This window comes from Microcaecilia unicolor, chromosome 1, assembly GCF_901765095.1.
Source record: "Microcaecilia unicolor chromosome 1, aMicUni1.1, whole genome shotgun sequence".
Taxonomy (NCBI): Eukaryota; Metazoa; Chordata; class Amphibia; order Gymnophiona; family Siphonopidae; genus Microcaecilia; species Microcaecilia unicolor.
Window position 1 is genome coordinate 406,524,018 of NC_044031.1, and position 22,035 is coordinate 406,546,052.

The 22,035-nt window shown below is 45.2% G+C and overlaps 1 protein-coding gene across 1 annotated transcript in view; it reads right to left on the reverse strand.

The window, feature by feature from the left end:
- The window catches only part of KIF13A (kinesin family member 13A), an 818,528-nt gene extending 796,739 nt beyond the window's left edge, over positions 1 to 21,789 (reverse strand). The window contains 2 exon segments of the mRNA XM_030211397.1: positions 20,955 to 21,048; positions 21,338 to 21,789. Of these exon segments, the coding sequence (XP_030067257.1) occupies positions 20,955 to 21,048; positions 21,338 to 21,392 (149 nt within the window). The 5' untranslated portion in view covers positions 21,393 to 21,789.
- Positions 21,790 to 22,035: the final 246 nt, after the last annotated feature.

A 22,035-nucleotide genomic window follows, 5' to 3' on the forward strand; every position in this document is an offset into this window, starting at 1 on the left:
TCCCTTCCTTGTCATCAACAGCAGATAAATCCATTACAAATGGGATGTATCAAAGCAATCCCTAGATAGGGCGGGAACAAGCCACACCACACGCAAGCACTTGTGCTCCAAAAAGCGCGTCCCTCCTGGCAGCCACATCCAGCCTGTAATGACGGGCAAAAGACAGCTTAGAAGCCCAAGTAGCTGCACTACATATCTCTTGAAGAGAGAGTGCTCCCGTCTCAGCCCAAGAGGAAGAAATCGCTCTTGTGGAATGTGCCTTAAAGGCGTCAGGCGGAGACCGGCCAGATAGCAGATATGCAGAAAAAATGGCTTCCTTAAGCCAACGGGCTATAGTGGCTTTAGATGCTGGAGACCCTCTGCGAGGACCTGACAACAATACAAAAAGGTGATCAGAGGTCCTGAAAGCATTTGACATCTGCAGATACTGTAACAGAGCCCTGCGCACATCCAGAAGGTGCAACTGCCCAAAAGATTCCGGAAACTCCTCCCTAGTAAAGGAGGGCAGAAAAATAAGCTAGTTTAGGTGAAACCCTGAAACCACATTAGGCAGGAAGGAAGGCACAGTACTTACTGTTACTCCGGACTCCGAAAATTGCAGAAATGGGTCTCGACAGGACAGCGCCTGGAGCTCTGACACCTGTCTCGCCAATGTGAGGGCCACCAAGAAGACTGCCTTTGAAGTCATATCCTTCTCCGAAGCCCGCCACAGCGGCTCGAAGGGCGAACCCTGCAGAGCCTTCAATACCAGCCCCAGGTTCCAAGTCGGACAAGGTGCCCGCACGGGAGGACGGAGCTGAAGCACCCCTCTAAGAAACCGTGCAATGTCTGGATGCGCAGCTAAGGAGAGGCCAATGACCTTCCCATGAAACCATGCCAATGCTGCCAGTTGCACCCGCAGGCCAAGCCTTTTTGTACACCATCCTGCAAAAAGTCAAGAATCAGCTAGACAGAAGACCGCATGGGTGCCAAATCCGGCCATACGCAATGGAAGTGGACCGCTTGTGCCTGCAAGAGAGTGGAGATGACCTTGTTAGAATAGCCCTTGTCTCTCAATTGTGCCCTCTCAATAGCCATGCCGTAAGACCAAAGCGGCAGGGATCCTCCATGGTTACTGGGCCCTGCGTCAACAGGTTCGGTACCAGAGGCAAAGGAAGAGGAGCCTCCACCAGCATCCGCCGGAGGTCCGCTTACCAGGGCCACCTGGGCCAATTCAGGGCAATGAGAATCACCACTCCCTGGTGCAGCCGAATTCGCAGGAGTACTCGCCCTATCAAGGGCCAAGAAGAGAACACATATAGGAGTCCCAGAGGCCAGGGTTGAGCCAAGGCATCCAACCCCGCAGAGCGAGGATCTCTCTGTCTGCTGTAAAAGCACGGGACTTTGGCATTTGTGCTTGACGCCATCAGATCTCCTACGGGAGTTCCCCATTTGGCACAGAGTTGAAGGAACACTTCGTCTGCCAACTCCCACTCCGCTGGATCGATGTGATGTCTGCTTAAATAATCGGCTTGCGCGTTGCTCTGACCTGCAATATGAGCTGCTGACAGGAAATGTAGATGCAGCTCGGCCCAGTGGCAAATCTGAGTGGCCTGCGCAGCCAGTGCTCTGCACTGCGTTCCGCCTTGACGATTTATGTAGGCCACTGCCGTCATATTGTCTGACAGCACTCTGACAGCCAATCCCTCCAAGGTCGATTGAAAGGCCAGCAACGCCTGGAAAATTGTTTTAACTCCAAGCGATTGATGGACCACTTCGATTCTTCAAGTGTCCACAGACCCTGGGCATGCCTCTCCTGGCAATGAGCTCCCCAGCCCTTCAGGCTGGCATCGGTTACCACCAGGCACCAGTCGGGGAGTGCTAACGGCATTCCTCACCGCAGCTTGCTGTCCGAGAGCCACCACTCCATGCTGAGTTGGGCCGCAGGGAGCCAACTGAGTCTGCACTGATAATCCTGGGAAATGGGAGACCAACGTTGTAGCAGGGAACACTGCAGCGGTCTCATGTGCGCTCTCGCCCAAGGCACCACTTCTACAGTGGCCGTCATCGACCCCAAGAGCTGGACAATGTCCCAAGCTCGCGGGCGAGGCATCCTTAGGAGCAGATGGACCTGGGTCTGAAGCTTGTCGAACTGAACCCCCAAATACTCTAGAGATTGAGAGAGGGGGGTCAGGTGACTTTTGGGTATATTGACGACCCAGCCCAGAGATTGCAATACTGAGACCACTCTGGCTGTTACACAACTCTCTTCTGCAGAGTCCGCTCTGATGAGCCATTCGTTGAGGTACGAGTGAACCCGGATACCCTCTCGCCTGAGAAAGGCAGCTACTACCACCATTACCTTGGAAAAGGTTCGGAGGAGCTGTGGCGAGGCCAAAAGGCAAGGCCCGAAACTGAAAGTGTTTTCCCAACACTGCAAACCGGAGAAACCGTTGGTGCGGGGGCCAAATAGGGATGTGCAAGTAAGCTTCTTTCAGGTTCAGAGACGTGAAAAACTCTCCTGGCTGAACCGCCGCAATGACAGAGCGCAGGGTTTCCATGTGGAAATGCCGTACTTTGAGTGAGTCGTTGACTTTCTTCAAGTCGAGAATGGGCTGAAAAGACCCACCTTTTTGCGGCATCACAAAATAAACAGAGTAACGACCGCAGCCGCGTTCGGCGGGAGGCACGGGGATCACCGCTCCCGGTGCAACAAGCCTTGCAAGGTCTCCTCTACCGCTGCCCGTTTGACGGCAGTGCTGAATCGGGACTCCAAAAACATGTCTCTCACCGGGGCAGTAAATTCCAATCTGTATGTCACGCTTCATATGAAACACTGGATAGTGAGCCCTTGGGCTACTGCCGAGGAGCGGCAGGAGGAACACCCACCGGGAACAAGGCGGAACCCAGACCGACCGGTACCCTCCAGACGGGAGCAGCAGGACCAAAACAGAAGCCATAGCAGAGAGCAGGAAGATAGTCCACAAACCCAGCAGAGCCAGGAGCAGGCAAATAAAGGCAAGGTCCAGGTCCAGGCAAAGGTTCAAAGGAGGGCGGCAAGCAAAGTCAAAGTCCAGGTCCAGGCAAAGGTTCAAAGTCAGAGATAGGCAGAAACTGAAAGTAGCAAGGAAGCACAGCAACAATCAATCGCAGAAGACACACCTCTGAAGAGCTCTGTTGCAAGGCAAACTAGGAAAGCTTCCAGGTGGTTAATAAAGGCAAACAGCCAGGCAGGTCACCAGGTACAGAAACTGCTTAGTTCCAAAAAGTCTCAAGACCAACTGGCAGGCTAGAAAATCCGGACGGGACTGGCATGACTTCTGGAACCGGAAAAACCACAAACAGACAGTCCATTGCGACCACCAGGTCTGACCACCAGGGGGCGAGATGAATGAGAGCATGGCACAGGGGCACAGTCATAACACTGTAGCCGTCTCTGATCAGGTCCACAACCCACTGATCTGAGGTAATCTTGACCCACTCCTCGAGAAAGAGGGAAAGACGTCCTCCAACTGCAGGAATCGTGGAGTGGGTCGGCGCACCATCATTGAGAGAGTCGCCCATTAACTCCAGGCCTTGAGCCGGCCGCTGCGGAATGTATGTCTGAGCGAAAGGAGTTCCTCTGTTGAAAGCGAGCACATGAAGTAAACCCAGCAGAACGCCCCGGGCGGTACCTTCTAGCTTCATGGAAGCGAGATCTGGAAGAGGAGGGAACCGCCTGACCCTTGGAAGAAGGCCGCGGCCTATCCTCAGGTAAGCGCTGGGGTATAGTTTCCCTTAGGCCTTTAACAATTTTCTCCAACTCCTCACCAAATAGGAGAAGGCCCTGGAAGGGCAACTTCACCAACCTTTGCTTAGAGGCCATGTCTGCCGCCCAATGCCGTAGCCATAGAAGGCGGCGAGCGGCCACCGCCACAGCCATCTGTTTAGCCAAAGCTCTGACCAGATCATAGAGGGCGTCAGACAAAAATTACAAGGCCGACTCCATCCGCGGTGCCACCTCTGCAAGGGGCTCCGCTCCATCCCCGGGCTGTTCCACTGCCTGTTGCAACCAAGAGAGGCAGGCTCGAGCAGCATAACAACTGCGCACAGATGCCTGTAAGGCTAGGCCTGAAATCTCAAAGGACCGTTTGACTGCTGATTCCAGACATCGGTCCTGCATGTCCTTCAGGGCGACCCCTCCCTCTACTGGGAGGGTAGTCTTTTTTGTCACAGCCATGACTAGGGCATCCACTTTAGGCACGGCCAAGCGTGCCAAGTGCTCTTCACTGAGAGGGTATAAGTGCCCCTCAGGGTCAGCCCAATGAGCCGAAATAAGCTCTTGGATGCAGTCATGCAAAGGAAAGGCTCGAGCAGGCTTCTAAGTTCTTGCCATCCTCGGATAACCAGAGGAGGCTTCGCCCATCACAGGACCTTCAATAGAGAGGGCCTGCAAGGCGTCAGCAATAAGCGCTAGCAGCTCCTCGTGGTGGAAAATCCTAACCACGGTGGGATCATCTGGATCCAGTGGCAATCCGTAACCTTCCTCTGGCTCTTCGGACCACGAAGGCCTGTCAGACCCCTCAGAATCCCCACTACCCGACCACGGGGGGGGGGGGAGGGGGTTGCACCACTCTTTGAAGGGGAATTTACCCTTCTGCGCTTGTCTTGCGGCCAACTGTCTGGGGGAAAAAACCTGGTCTCCACTGGAGGGGAACCAGGTAGCAACGCAGAGTCAGACATCTGCGGCAGAGCTCTTTTAACATGAACGCTTTATGTAAAAGCAACACAAACTCAGGGGAGAAAGGCTCACCCTAGCCTCCCGGTTCCAATCCGGGGTAAGCAGCTCCTCTGGTAGCCTCCATCCGAGGCTCCTCTCCAGGCTCAGACCCCTCTGCTCCTGCGGGGGTCGAGCCATGCGGCACATCCAAGATGGCGCCCGCTGCCAGCTCCACCGAGTGGGAAGAAACCTCGCTCGCCATGCTTGGGCTGGCCCTGACGTCTGAAGAACACGATTTACAGAGCCATGCTGCGGATCTGCGCTTGCCACAACATGAACAGCGCTTAACAACCTCCACAGCCATCGCTGAAAACAGCGGAAAATTTCAAAATGGCGGATTTGCGCCAAAAACGTCCCGATCACGGGCCCTCCCCGGAGGAGATACAAGACTCTCTTACCTCACCAGACCGAGTCACAGAGCTCCGGTCACGCTGCACAGACAGAAGGAAGCCTCAGAATCGCAGCGCTAACAAGCGCGTCACGGTTTGTTTGTTTTTAACGCTGTGAGGAAAGTTAGAGGCAACAGCTACAGAGGCACTCCAGAGGTCCAGGAGAGTGGGAAAGGCAGGGAAAGGCCATACCAATGTGCCTGCATCCACATAGAAGAGTGTGGGAAAGGCCATACCAATGTGCCTGCATCCACATAGGGGGAAGGGTAAGGAAGGGAAAGGGCGAACCTATGTGCCTTTAAAGTGAAGCTGCAATAGCCACAACACCCCTGCTACAACTGCAAAAGCCCAGGTGCCACCCCAGGCAGATTTTTGAAGGAGCTGAATAAGTTGCGTCCAACCCTGCTGGGGAGATAGAGAATACTGAGAGGCAGATGGCGCTAGCTGGCCAAGAGGCACTATGGTTTTCAGTGCTCTCTATCTCCCCCTGCTGGTAGATGGACACAACCCATTCGTAATGGAATCATCTGCTTGATGACAAGGAAGTCAGTGTTAGGTTTCCATAGGTCTGCATGTAGTTTATGTTGATGCAGGGCAGACTGTTTTCTTAGAAATCCGTTATCAAGTGCACTCTAAGGCATTATTTAGGAGTACACCAAGCACTACTCAAGCCTATATGCCTAGTGTCCCCCCATGTTAACTCTAGCCCCCCCCCCCCCAAAAAAAAAATGTCATGTCTGGCTACGCCCTTGAGCTAGAGTGGCCATTCTGAAAATAGTTGCAAAATACAGTATTTAAAATTGCCAAAACTCTGGTTAATGATGTTTTCTGTGTCTACATCCCATGGTCTCGCGGGCCATATAAAATTTAGCGGTGGGCCACAGATTGCCCACCCTCAGATAACCACCACCACACCACCAGCACTTGCAGGCCTGTGTTTCAGCATAAGTGAGCAGAGAAACCATGTTACTTTCTAGACATACATAAACTCCCGGATTCTATATTGAGCAACTTAATTTGCACATGCAATTCCGGTCATATTCCAGATTTGCGTGTGCAACTTAGTTAACAAGTGAATCAGTGCTGATAATTGCCACTTTAAAAAACAATTACTAATTGGCATTAATTTAGGCATACTTTATAGAATATAAATTTAGGCATACTTTATAAAATATGCCTAGGCATATTTTTTTCGCACGTGGATTTTTCAGGCGCCATATATAGAATCTAAACCCAAAATATCTTGAATAAGGAACCTCAGAATTATGTAGCTAAAAAGCTAAAACTGTTGTATGAAAATGTGTAGGAATACAAAGCATGGCCTATACGTGCCCTGGTGTCACATGACCATTGCCCAATTAAAGGAAGTGAGGTGAGGAGGAACACGAAGTGTGTATAGAAAAAAAAAACATGAGGCTGTACAATCTGCAATGTGCAGTACTTCCAAAAGCCCCTGCACAGGACGCGGGGCTGCACACCTGTTACTCACATTCCACATGGCAAGCAGCCAAAACCACCATTTTTTGGCCTCACTTCCTTCACTGAGGAAAATGCATTTGCCCGACTCATTAATCTGAACCAGTTTCTTTTCCCCACCACTAACTATGCAACAGATGCCACTTAATTAAAATTGTTCCTTGCAAATTGACTGCATAACATAATTCAGCCAGGCTGAAACAAATTAGCACTCAGTTGAGAGCTACAAGAGAACCAAAGGGCTTTTCTCTCCCATTGTAGCATTTCAGAGCAGTGAACACAGGACAGGTAGCAGGCAGTATATGTGCTGGCTTTGATGTGCTCTAATCTTATTCCAGCTCCTAGTTCTGATGTTAGTGATTAAATGTTTGGCTGTGAACTTTCTTTGGTACATCACTTTTAAGTACTAGGAGTTAGCAATATATAAATAACTCTTTTAGGGGGTCTTTTAATAAGCCGCAGAAGCATTTTTAGTTCATGGTAGAAATCAGCTGGCAGTAAATGCCAAGATGCCTGGGGTGTCTCGACGTTTACCACCAGCTGATTTCTACCGCAAGTTAAAAATGCTACTATGGCTTAGTAAAAGACCCCTTAGCAATTCAGATTAGATATGCCTCTTCTCAGACATTTATCCAATACAACCTCTGTGGAGTCCCATTCTAAAGCGTTCAAAAATGACTCCCGCATGCCCCATTTCTTTGCTCAGAGAAAGGAATGGAACATTTTCTTTTTTCCTCCGTGCAGCACTGCCCTCTTTTATTGACGAGCATGCCATTAATCAGATCTCCATGCTTTTCCTGATATTGAAAATTAAGTTACTAGCAGACTTTTTTTCGAAAGAGAAGGGTGCCCATCTTTCGACACAAATCGGAAGATGGGCGTCCTTCTCCCAGGGTTGCCCAAATCGGCATAATCGAAAGCCAATTTTGGGCGTCCTCATCTGCTTTCCGTCGCAGGAACAACCAAAGTTCCCCCGGGGCGTGTCGGAAGCCTAACGAAGGCGGGACTGGGGTGTGCTTAACACATGGGCGTCCTCGGCCGATAATGGAAAAAAGAAGGGCGTCCCTGACGAGCACTTGACCGACTTTACTTGGTCCACTTTTTCTTGCGACCGAGCCTCAAAAAGGTGCTCGAAATGACCAGATGATCACCGGAGGGAATCGGAGATGACCTCCCCTTACTCCCCCAGTGGCCACTAACCCCCTGCCATCCTAAAAATAAAAAAAACTTTAAAAATATTTTTTGTCAGTCTCTATGCCAACCTCAGATGTCATACCCAGCTCCCTGACAGCAGTATGCAGGTCTCTGGAGCAGTTTTAGTGGGTGCAGTGCACTTCAGGCAGGCAAACCCAGGCCCATCCCCCCCTACCTGTTACACTTGTGCTGGTAAATGGGAGCCCTTCAAAACCCACCACAAATCCACTGTACATAAGTAATGCCACACTGGGAAAAGACCAAGGGTCCATCGAGCCCAGCATCCTGTCCACGACAGCGGCCAATCCAGGCCAAGGGCACCTGGAAAGCTTCCCAAACGTACAAACATTCTATACGTGTTATTCCTGGAATTGTGGATTTTCCCCAAGTCCATTTAGTAGTGGTTTATGGACTTGTCCTTTAGGAAACCGTCTAACCCCTTTTTAAACTCTGCCAAGCTAACTGCCTTCACCACGTTCTCCGGCAACAAATTCCAGAGTTTAATTACGCGTTGGGTGAAGAAAAATTTTCTCCGATTTGTTTTAAATTTACTACTCTGTAGTTTCATCGCATGCCCCCTAGTCCTAGTATTTTTGGAAAGCGTGAACAGACGCTTCACATCCACCTGTTCCACTCCACTCATTATTTTATATACCTCTATCATGTCTCCCCTCAGCCGTCTCTTCTCCAAGCTGAAAAGCCCTAGCCTCCTTAGTCTTTCTTCATAGGGAAGTCGTCCCATCCCTGCTATCATTTTAGTTGCCCTTCGATGCACCTTTTCCAATTCTACTATATCTTTCTTGAGATGTGGCGACCAGAATTGAACACAATACTCAAGGGGCGGTCGCACCATGGAGCGATACAACGGCATTATAACATCCTCACACCAGTTTTCCATACCTTTCCTAATAATACCCAACATTCTATTCGCTTTTCTAGCCGCAGCAGCACACTGAGCAGAAGGTTTCAGTGTATTAATGACTACGACACCCAGATCCCTTTCTTGGTCCGTAACTCCTAACGTGGAACCTTGCATGATGTAGCTATAATTTGGGTTCTTTTTTCCCACATGCATCACCTTGCACTTGCTCACATTAAACGTCATCTGCCATTTAGCCGCCCAGTCTCCCAGTCTCGTAAGGTCCTTCTGTAATTTTTCACAATCCTGTTGCGAGTTAACGACTTTGAATAACTTTGTGTCATCAGCAAATTTAATTACCTCTCTAGTTACTCCCATCTCTAATTCATTTATAAATGTAGGTGCTCCCCTTCACCCCTTAGGGCTATAGTAGTGTTGTACAGTTGTGGGGAGTGGGTTTTGGGGGGCTCAGCACCCAAGGTAAGGGAGCTATGCACCTGGGAGCAATTTATGAAGTCCACTGCAGTGCCCCCTAGGGTGCCCGGTTGGTGTCCTGGCATGTGAGGGGGGACCAGTGCACTACGAATGCTGGCTCCTCCCATGACCAAATGGCTTGGATTTGGTCGTTTTTGAGATGGGCATCCTCAGTTTCCATTATCGCTGAAAAGCGGGGACGACCATCTCTAAGGTCGACCTAAATGTTGAGATCTGGGCGTCCCCAACCGTATTATCGAAACGAAAGATGGACGCCCATCTTGTTTTGATAATACGGGTTTCCCCGCCCGTTCGCGAGGATGTCCTGTGAGGACGCCCTCAGGAAAACTTGGGCGCCCCCTGTTCGATTATGCCCCTCCACGTCCATGTCATGAATTTATTACAAAAATTAGAAAAGAAAAAAATAAAAATTACTTCTACACCACCACTACTAATTGAAACAAATGTGCTACCAAGTCTATTTTGTTCCCCACTAAAACATCAGTTCAATACAGCATCCCTCTCACTTGTCCGCCCAGCTCTTGAACTGTAGCCTAGCAGGCCCCAAGCTGCATTTCTGACATGCCAGGACATAAAGCTCATACCAGCTGTCTGGGAAGCACGAGAGGACTGCCAAAACATGGACAGGCCACACTGCACAACGTGAATTTACAAGGTACCAATTTACTAATGATTAGAACATGACTGCAGAACTACTGCACATAATATGCTGTAAAACCCATTATATAAAATGGGCTTTGTGGTGGATTATCCACAACACATATCACATTAACCCCCGGATTCTATCATGCCTAGTGCCAACATCCAAATGTATTCTATAAAAAGACACGTAACTTAATTGGTTTAACAAGCTAATCAGCATCGATAACAGGTCTTAAGGAGCAATAACGAGCACTAATTGGCAGTAATTAGAATTTACACGCACAACTCACTAAGCGTATTCTGTAATGCACTGCGCCTAAATTCTAATGAGTGCAGCCAAAAAGGAGCATGGTTATAGGCGTTTCGTGGGTGTTCCAAAATTTACGTGCACAGTAACAGAATATGACCCTCTGTGCCTAAATCTACACACCGGTATTTATATTTTAAGTACTGCGATATCAAATAAGTGTATTTTATACACCGCGCCTAAATATAGGCGCTGCTTACAGAATACACTCAGGCGTAAATTTATTCCATACAGATTTCTCAGCGGCCATATATAGAATCTGGCCCTAAATGTTAGCAAACATGCACCTAAGCTAAGACAGCGATGCCCTACTGATTTTTCAAAGTACATTAATGATACTGAAAAAACAAAATTGGGGGACAGAAAATCAACACTACTGAAAACTGTCTGCAATTTATCAAAGACCAACTTCTTTTAACACACTTAATGCAAGGCATATGGTCCACGACAGCCCACCACCCACCATCAGGGAAATATCCCTGTTTACATCACATGAGGCAGGCAAGCACTAAGGCCTCCATCCTTATAACTTTTGAACTGGGTCTACCTCCACCCAATAGATCAGAGCTCTGCTGCTGGGTGTGTAATTCGCCTGTTTACTTTTCAAACCTGAGTGCTGACAGGGAGGCTAACTTTGCAATATGGCCATAGGACATACATAGGAACCTGAACTAAAGCTAGGGAGAATGCTGCTCCTTTGTCTTGTCTAAATGGGGGCTTGGCATGGTGCTACAGAAACTTCTCTCTAGGCCAGTAATTCATCTCCTCCTCTGGTCAGAAGTGACAAACTCATTATCACCAGAAAGCCATTTGCTGGCCTCTGTGAAAGGAGATGGGGAGCAGTGCAGCTGCCTGAACATGTGTCAATATGGCCAGAAGGGAGGCAGAAATCAAAGTTTGGCATTAACCAGCACCATTTTGGGCAGTCTTGGGAGAATGGCCAAAAGCTGTACAAGAATAGGGACCTAACTGCTCTCCACCCTTCAAAAAGTAGGGAGATCCACAGAGCAGAAACCTTCTCAATTTGGGCTTTTTCCTTCATTTTCAGAAGTTTTCTTGGTTCATTTCACATGCACATTAAATAAATTAATGCTCATTTGATTTAGCACACAATACATTTAAGGAACATTAACACGCTGTGTGCTAATGAATCACATCCTTAGCCTCTATCCACAGCAGCACAGATCACACTGGCAGGGAAGTATTGAGAACGTGACAGTGCCACTTTGCCACAATCGCATCCATTGTGTGAACAAATAGCAGACTTCCACTTCCAAAATGCTGTCAGAATGCCATTGTTTCATAAGCATTACAATTTATCAATGTAAAACAAAAAAATGCAATACGATATCCTTTACTGAACGTGTTTGTGCTGTCTTCCTCTGGCAGCAGGACACCAGCCTAGAACCAGAACCAATACCAGCATTTATTTATTTATTTGCAAGCATTTATAATCCACCCATCCAAAAGTCTGGGGGGAGTACATCAAAACAAACATAATCAAATCACATAAAACACCATCAATACACTCAATAAACATCAATACACTCAATAAATATAAACAGAGTCTTAAAATTAGAAGCCCAAGCCCCCACCACCACCACCAACTAAGCTTCAGAAATGCTCTCTGAAACAGCAAAGCCTTTATCTGTTTCTTAAACACCTCCAAAAAAGTCGAGATTGTCATACATAAAGAGGCAAAGCATTCCACAATTGAGGTCCGACAACAGAAAAAAGGCAGACAGCATTTAAATAACAAAGTAAACAGCTGTGTAGTCAATACACTAAACCTTCGACTCCTTTATTTATTTTTAACTGTCCAACTAATATTAGTCTTTTAAATTTTTTGTTCTGGATCTAAAGTACTGGTAAGTACAACTTATATTTATCAGTACTTTTTATATATACACACATACATACATTTTGCCCTGGATCTATATATACCTTTATAAATGTATTATTTTATAATGTTGTAAGATTTTATTTTGAAGCTGGAGTCGGTACATTTTTCAGACTCCGACTCCACAACCCTGTAGTGAATCACCCAAAATTCTCCTAGACTGCCTCTATCCTTGGCTAACAGTTACATCTACTTCAGAAAGAATAATCCTTCACAAAGAAATATGAAACCCACGCTGCTCAAAGAAAACTAAAACTCATCAAATGCTGTAATCCCTGAAAAGAAATAAACATACACACACAAAAAAACACAGTTGTATTTATTTATTTTGATTTTGCTCACACCTTTTTCAGTAGTAGCTCAAGGTGAGTTACATTCAGGTACACTGGATATTTCTCTGTCCCAGGAGGGCTCACAATCTAAGTTTGTACCTGAGGCAATGGAGGGTTAAGTGACTTGCCCAAGACCACAAGGAGCAGCAATGGGACTTAAACCAGCCACCTCTGGATTTCAACACCTGTTGCTCTAACCACCAGGCCACTCCTCCACTCCTAGCAATTCATCTTAAAACTTCTGTTCACAGCATTTACAAGATACAAGCAAAGAGCATTCACAACAGCCAACATTATTAGAATATCAGTGACACCACCAGGTATAGTGGAGGAGCTGATAGTGCTTTTGAAGACAGCAATGCTGTTGCAGTTGAAAACTAAAGGCCCGATTTACTGAACCTTGCCCTTCATTCCCATTCTCCCCCATGTTTACTAACTGCGCTAGCAGCTGCCGTGTGCCAATACTGACACAGCCCATTCACTTTGAATGGGCTGTCAGAACTGTCACGTGGCCAGCTTCTAGAGCAGCTTAGTAAACAGGGGGGGGGGGGTCTGTGTCATATGGAAAATAAAAGCTTGGGGCCCAATATTCAAAACAATTTAAAAGCCATTTAAAATCACCTCTCCGGGGCTAACCAAGAATTTCCAGCAGCACTTAACGGGATAGTCTGCGGACATTCCGTGGGCAGAGTCAGCACTTAAGCAACTAAGATAATTGCATAAATAGGACCCCATAAAACACAGTCCTATCTCTGGGGCCCTTTTACTAAGCAGTGGTAAGTCCACCACATGCCAGTCTGGAACTACCACCGGACTACCGCAGGAGCCCGGCATTACTTCCCACTCCTAACTCACGCCGTTTTCAGCGCTACAAAAATATGATCTATTTTTGTAGTGCCGGAACTTAACTGGCGGTAATCGGGCAACGCCACGAGCTGCTCGGTTACTGCCAGGTTAGCACGGGAGCCCTTACCACCAGCTCCATGGATGGTGGTAAGTCCTCTCCCCCCCCACCCCAAATGACCACATGATAAGTGTTTCACTTACTGCCCAGTCATTTCTTTTCCTCCGCTACAGTAGAAGGGGCCTCAGCGCACATCAAAAAGATGCGCCGATTTTACCGCAGCTTAGTAAAAGGGCAACTTTATGCAGTTTCCCATAGCCAGTTAAGTACTGAAAAATCGCACTTAACCGGCTATGTTTTCGCTGCCTCCGTATACCTGGAAATTCAACGTGGGAGCACCGACAGGGCTTGACATTGAATTTCTGTGGATAATGCTGTCGGCAGTCAGCAAAACAGTAACTGTTGCCAGCTGAATATCAGGCCCTTAGTAAATGAGGCCCCTATAGTCCTTGGAACGTCAAGTTTCTTGCACACCTAGGTACAGTCTTCTATTTGCTAAACATTTTTTTAAAGGCAACAAACTATTTGAGCTGCACTGCTAACCAAGAAATGCGGCACTATTCATCCTACTGTACTGTATACTCAGACATGCTTTATTGCACTTACAAAACAGCACAATTTAGATTAGCCATTAACTGAACTACTTATCATTCCATAAGGAAGGGTCTAATCTCATTTCCTTTCAACAGACAACTTCAGGTAACTAAAATCATAAAATTTTAATACACATGAACCCTGTATCTAAAAATCAGAAAAGGTGGTTTTAGCCATTTAAAAACACACACACGGGCAGGGAGCCCCAAGACTATTAAAAAAAAAGACCCTAACAGTTATTTGTTTAAAACAATTTATAGGCTGTACTAGTCATCCAGAAAACAAAACAAAAAAACAACAAAAAAAGCATTACATAAGAACACTTGTTCTTCTTTTGATATAGGAGTGGGGTTGTTTTTTTGGTTTTTTTTTTAATCAGTTGATTTTCTCCATAGGTTGGGAGTTTTTGCGGCTGATTCTTTTTTCCCTCCTGTCTTTTCTAAATCGACCAATGATAATAACCTTACTTCCATCTACGATACTGCACTTTATAATACTTCATGTATTTGCCTCTATCAGGCGTTAAAGGGTCTTATTTGTTTAAATTTTCGTAAAGAAGTTTTGAAGGTGAATGAAATACAAATTTTCAAGCTATTTTTCAAGTAGCTTGTCAGTTTTAAATACTCGCCATTTCCAAATCCAAGCTTCAGGAGAGAGAGACGCCTCCTGCATGACTGTACCTTTGCCCCGGAGGGTTTGCAATCTAAATTAAGACACGAGGCTATGGAAGTTGAAACGACTTGTTCAAGTTCACAAAAGCATCAGTGTGCCAGTGCGATCTGAACACTGGCTTTGTCGTTTCTGAGCCCAGGGTTCTAACCAATAGGCTATGCCTGTACTAGAAAACTATGCAGCTCAGCTTTCCAGAAACAAAAGAATTCTGGAAAGAACAAAACTCAGTGAGGCAGAATAACAAAAGCCCAAAATTCAAGTTTAAATATCAAAACCTCAGCAATTCTTGGCTGCTCTCCCTTGCCCCAAACCTACCACACAACTTAAAAACTGTTTCATTTCCTCTCTCCAGCAAGCTAACTCTAATATTTAGTTCACTCAGATTGACAGCTGTTTAGGACAATTACAACGACTCCATTGCATGCCCTTAAAGGGACGACACTGAAATTTTTGTTTAAACCTCTCTAACCCAAGAATAAAGCAACAAACTCGACAAATCTTACACTATTTTATTATTTAAATGCTACTCTAAATAGCAGGATCCAAGACTTGCAGTAAACGTTATTCAATAATTTCTCCATTTCTCCACAAAGTTGCACTGCATCAAATAAGTAAGAAGGAAGAGCATTAAAAGTGACCTCTGGCTAATGTCCTGTAACCAGCTTTTAAACATGCATATCCCAGAGTGAAAGCACAGTGGTAAATATTCAAACAGCGGTATTCAGCATCTTGCCGATTGCTGCCAGCTTTATGCCTGGATGTACAGGCTCCAGTACTGAATACCCGGGCATACTCAACCACTAATGCATATGCAGTTAAGTACACTATTCAGCAATTAACCGCATAAAGATAGGACTGTGTTTTATGCAGTCCTACTAATGTGGGTATCCTAGCCGCTTAAGCGCTGAATAATCAGCACTTAACCAGCCAAGTGCCGACTCCACCCCGAACACCCAAGCTCATTTCGGGTAGTAACCAGGCATCTTCAGCAGCACTATCCAGTTCAATGCTGCTGAATATGCCAAATTATCCCAGTAAAGCGATTTAAATGGCCAGAAGACATTTCTGGGTGTATAAATCGCTTTGAGTTTCAACCCCGCAGTTTCTATTTCTATGTGCGTCTTTTATACCTCGTATCTTTCCATAAGGATTCATAGTGCTTTACATTCCAAAGAAGCACTCTGCAAAAGAGGAATATACATCTAATTTATCATACAATAAGTCTCTAGAAATTTCCAAAAGAGAAGATACGATGGCACTTGTTTAATTTTTACAGGCATGAAGATATTGCCCGCTTTGTATTATTTTGTTTGGGCATACAATGACTAATGTGGTGTTATGTAAATGCATCATCAGTAAAAAATTGTTAAATCATAATTTTGACAGGCAGTATATTCCAGAGTCTTGCTCCTTGAGCTTTCACATATAGACATCTAGCGCAAGTTTTTTTTACTGAAGAATAATCCCCCCCCCAACAAAAAAAACCAAAAAAGGTCCTAGAAAAACAAAGACTTCGCACCCGAGATGATAGTACAAGCTGCTCTCCAATACTATAGAAATTCAGACCATAAATACATTTTTATATCAGACAAATAATTTTAAATCGGATACATTGTTGGACTGTCAACCAATGAAGTTCCCTCAAAATAGAAGAAACTATCAAATCTACTCAAGCCAAGAATCAATCTTGCTGCCCTATTCTGCAGCAGATGCAAACACATCTGCAACCTGGCTGAAACATTATTATACAAGGAATTACAGTAATCTAACTGGGGCAAAAGTATTGCTTGAACTGTTCTTCTCTAAAATTCATTTGATGTAAAGAAGATCCGAGTGCCCGTAATTGTCCGAGTCTTTTAAAAAAAAATGTCCTAAGAGTGTAAATTTGTTGTTCATATGTCAACTTTGAATCTAACCTAATGCCCAAAACTTTTGAATGATCTTCCATCTTTAAACTTTCGCTTGGATATTAATATTAATGTCCTGAGATATGATCGATATCACCAAATCACAGAATCTTAGTTTTTTTTGTTTAGCTTCAGAAAGTGATCTGTGGCCCATTTATCTATGATTGAGATATAACTTGTTACTGTTGTCAAGGTATCAGTGAATTTATCAGAGGCAGAACATAAAAGAAAAATGCCATCTGCACATGACAAAACAAAAATTCCAAAACCTGTAAGAAATGCACCCAGGGAACTAATGTACATGATAAACAAGGAAGGGGAAAGTGGGAACCATGCAGAATCCCGCAACCAGAATTCCAACTCACTGAGATTTCATGACCTCGTAGTCAAGAATTGCTCGAACCAGGCAAGTACCATGTTAACTAAATCTAAGCAGAAGTATAGAATGATTAATAGCATCACAAGCTGCAAATCGAAGTAAAATAACTTATTGTCCCTTGCTCAAATAACGTTTTCTCGCTGTAATAAGAACAAGGAGTAATGTCTCAGTGCTATGACTGGGTCTGAAACCATGCTGGGTCTTATGCAAAATATTGTTATTTCATAAAGCTCTGGAGTTGTGATTGGCTGACAGAAACTTGAAGGGACTTAATGGAAAGGGAAGGACGTCTAAACAACTGATTCATGTGGTGCAGTGCTTAGAGCACTGGCCTGGGAATCAGAAGGTGGCTGGTTCAAATCTCCCTTTTACTATTTTTTAATTTGGACGTCCCCAACTGCACTTGCATGTTTTTTTTTTCTTCCGATTTTTGCTCTCTGCATGGGTCCGGGCAGCACCAACTAAACTAAATTTGCTCGGGGGACCTGCATACTGCTGTCATGGAGCTTGGGATGATATTTGAGGCTGGCAGAGGCATCTCAGGGGGACCAGTACACTACCAATGCTGGCCCCTCCCTCGACCAAATGCCTTGGATTTGTTCGTTTTTGAGCTGGGGCGCTTTGGTTTTGATTATCGCTGAAAAACGAAAACGCCTAGCTCAAAAAACGCCCAAATCTTATGCATTTGCCCGGCACAAACCGTATTTTCGAACTAAAGATAAACGTCCATCTTTTTCGAAAATATGATTCAGCCCGCCCCTTCACGGACCCGTTCTCGGAGATGGACGTTTTTACAAATGGGCGTTCACGTTCGATTATGCCCCTCATTGTGACATCATAGCCGATTGTTAAACTACTACTACTACTTATCATTTCTATAGCGCTACTAGACGTACGAAGCGCTGTACACTTGAACATGAAGCTTGCCTCTCACTGGTCAAGGTCACTGGTTGTGCTGCCAATGCATCACAATCCCACAATGCTCTCTGAAATTACATTTTTAATTTTAACACCTCTTTTCATCTGATTCTAGTAGCCTCTGCATTTTTTTTTTAAAGAAATGTGTGTAAAAACACAGCTTGAAGAGTGCACACGCATCAGAATAGCTGAAGCCAGACATTCTAATTTCCCATATAAGGTAGGTTCTATTATATGGCGCCTAAAAAATCCACATGGAAAACACGTATTCTATAACTGGCACCTAGATTTAGACATGGTATATACGCTTAGTTGATATCCCAGTGCCCAAAACTGTGCACATCCATTTACACCAAGGAAAACATGGTGTAAATCCCAGCGCGTAGATTTAGGCACAGAGGGCCATATTCTATAACTACACGTGTAAATTTAGGAATGCCCACAACCACGCCCATATTTGTCTGCACATGTAAGAAGTTAGGCGCAGTGAGTTACAGAATACGCTTAGTGAGTTGTGTGTGCAAATTCTAATTATTCCCAATTAGTGCTCATTATTGCTTAAGTGCTGTTATCGATGCTAATTAGCTTAAGCCAATTAAATCACGTGCATTATTATAGAATCCACTTGGATTTTAGAGCAGATCTCTAGTTGCACTATATAGAATCTGGGGGATAACGGGACTGAACATATGAAGACAGTCAATTTTCAGGTATTTTAAGTTCTTCTGAAACATTAAAAATAGGCAGAAGCCCCAGATTTTTTTTAGATAGATGAGAGATTCTAGATAATGCGTCTTTGGTTAAATAAATAGCGTTCTGCTGTAGATATTATGCGATATACACTAGGGATATTAATCTCACAATTAAAACCCTTTAGTGTCCAATGTTCCCATCAATCTGTTCCCATATGGCTTATTACGGGCACATTGGACATTAAAGGGTTAACATTTTTAATTTGAATTAACTGATCCAGCATTTCTGTACTTGCCTGGATCGCGGATAGCACTGCAATGCAAGCAGGCTTCCTCCACCAACCCAAGAGCCTTCCTGCAGCCACAGAAACAGGAAGTTGCATCAGAGGAGGCAGACGCAGCTGCAGGAAAGCTCAGCTTTGCAGAGGAAGCCGACTTGCATTGCAGATGCTGCCCACAACCCAGGCGAGTACAGCTATGCCAGGCCAAGATTAAGTTGCAATTAAAATTTGAAATCATGCAAAACAAATTAACTAATCACATTAGTTAATTCAATTAATCCACAGCCCTAATATACACACGATACAAAAAAAAAAATCCAACTGAAGGATTTTGAAGGGAAATTACTGCCTAGTTTCACAAATCTCCAACTCAGTTACTGCCATCATTATAAATGTAAATATATGTAAAATCAAGGACCTAGTACATTGCCCTTCAACACAGTCTCATGCAGATATCACACCGATAAATGTACAATGTGAAGACAGCAAACAAAATAAAGGGAAAGGGAAATGGGACTTGATATACTGCCTTTCTGAGGTTTTTGTAACTACATTCAAAATGGTTTACATATATTCAGGCACTTGTTTTGTATCAGGGGCAATGGAGGGTTAAGTGACTTGCCCAGAGTCACAAGGAGCTGGACTCATCAGAATAATCTGAATAAACACTTTCTTTAGAAAACAAATACACAAAACTAGTGCAAAAATCAGGGCATAAGAGAAGAGTCAAAGAGAATGACAAGCGGAAAACAGCAAAGCTGACAGATACTGCTTTAAAAAACTGAATCTGGCCTGTAGATGTTAAACCACAGGAAGCTATGGCCTCGGGTTAACTGTCATCTGAAAAGCTGGAAGTTTAAAAAAACCCAATTCAGAAACTAACTTAATCAGAGAAATATCAAACGGAAAAAGAAGCTATCCCAACATGATTCTAGTTTTTAACACATCCTTCTGAGCCAAACCCAAACAAAAAAAAGAGAAAAAAAAACAGATGTTGGATAACAGTGCTAGTTCCATACACAAGATCTGTGATGTATCCATGCATAAGATGTATATTCATATCTGAACTGGATTCAGATCACAGGAATACAAACAGCTGCTGCCATTTCAAAGAAGGCTAATGGCACTTAACATTGCTGGAATGTCAGTTTTCTAGAATGGTGCCATAAACATAAGCTTATCCAACCTGACTGTTTAGAGTTAGGTTCTTCTGATATTTTGTTGGCACACAGAATCAAACCCCAGACTACAAAATTGTTTTGGGAGCTAACATTAATACTCTACAATTCCAAGTCTGTAAGAGAGCACCACAAAACTGACACCCCTAAAATTTCAACCCATAAATTAAAATCCCCCAAATATAATGGCAATATATATATATTTATTTATTTAAACAAAAACGTATATAAGGCTATTAAAAAATGTCGTCCATAAATATCCACTTCCATCATCCAGTTTTTTTAAAATACGAATACAGCATACTAGAGCGCAAGCTTATAGCGTCAACCAACAGGTAATGACGAGGAATAACCAAAATGCTCCCCCTCTCCAAACAAAAAGCGCTTTCCTTCTGTGATCTATTTTTACAGTCTGGTGCTTTGCTATTTTGGATCCCTGCCAGCAGCCGCTTTTCCGAGAGCTTCCCAACTTGTCTCGGGCTCTCATTCTCTCACTGCCCAGAGCAGTGATGCAAGAATAAAGCGGCCAACAGTTTGCTTTTCAGATGCAAATAAATCTCAGTGTACCAAATGGAAATTTTTTTTTACTAATCATTTATTCCAGCGCCCCCCCCCCCCCCAACCATCTAAAAAATGGTCCGTCTTAATTTGATCCAAACAACTACATTCGATTCCTGCCAGCCCGATCTTTCAGAGTTAAGTGTCGCTCTGCGGTAACCATCACTTCACATAACTTTCTAGGGACTGTTTATTTTTATTCCAAATTTCCAAAGCGCTTTCTCGTTTCCTATAAGTGGTACTTTCAGGTCAATGAGAATGGGAAAGAGGGTCCCAAGCAGGGCTAATAGCTCCCCAAGCCAGGCTATGCCAAGAAGGGGGGGGGAGGGACCGAGTCTCCCAGTCCCTGCCCAGCTCGGGAAAAGATGCCCAATGGAGAGGGAAAAAAAACAAATAAAATAAACCACGGAGCCCAAATCAGTAAAGCAAGTGAAAAACGTTAAAAACACCTGAACATTAACTTGAACTTCACGTTCAGAACATGTAACCAAGTGCAAGTAGTAAATCCCACAGCTTTTCTTTTCTTTTTTTTTTTTTACCTGTTTTCTCCTTGCTTGGTGTTAGAGGACGGAGGGTGCAGGACCGTCTGATTCCCTTCCATTTCCACCACGCACTTTGTGTTCAGCTCCAGCTCTAAATGGAACAAGTGGGAGGGTTGGGGGCGAGTTTGCTTGTTTTTCACCCCCCCCCCCCCCCCAAGTTACTCAAAAACAAAGCCTTTTTCTTTGAACCGAAAGTATATTAAAAATTAATTTATTAAAAGCAGCAAGTTAACTTGCAGCATGCATCGAGTCCCTGAGTGCAAACGATTAAAAGCAGTTGCAAGAGGACTGCTTCTCCCCTCCCCCCCCCCAAAAAAAAAAATCAAGTCTGCAAACTATTCCCATCCCACCCGCCCGAGGAAAACGAGATCAGAAATTACCTCTCCGGTTCATGGGCCGAACTCGGACTGCAACTTTCACCTTGCTATCCGACATTTTCGCACGCGGACTGAGCGACTCCCTGTGTCTCTGTATCGCTCAGTGGCCTCTGGGCGCCAGGGAAAGCGGGCACTGGGCCGCCGTCGGCCGCCGATCGCCTCCACGAGCAAAGCGAGGAGCCGCCCCGGGCGGCGCAAGGTCCATGCCGGGTTCCGGCTCTGCCTAGCCCTGGCTGCACGGCCGAACTGCTCGTCCTGCTTCCCGCAGCCCCGGCCTCCCCGCCATCCTCCGCGCCCCGGCCTCCTCCTCCTCCTCCCGCAGGATCTGTGCGCACAGAGACGGTTGCCGAAACCGCGGCGGAAACGCACGAAGCTTTCCCGGGTGACTAGAGCGCGACGGCGAGGAGGGAAATTCACTTTTTCAACCGAGGGCCGGGCCACCCGTGCTATCCTGCTTGATCGGTGACAGTGTAGAACAAGTACTAAACGTCCTTTTGGCTTTCCACTCTTTCCTCTCCTCCCCTTTAACTTTCATGCCTCTGGCTCTCTTCCTTCCCCACCCCACCCCCAGAGTTTGAATAAGTCAATTCAACAATTATGATCACCATAATAACACCTCTCCAGAATATCCTGTAAAACTCAAAATGTAATTTAATAGGAGCATTTATATTCGGCTTTAACCTTACAGTTCAAGGCGTTTA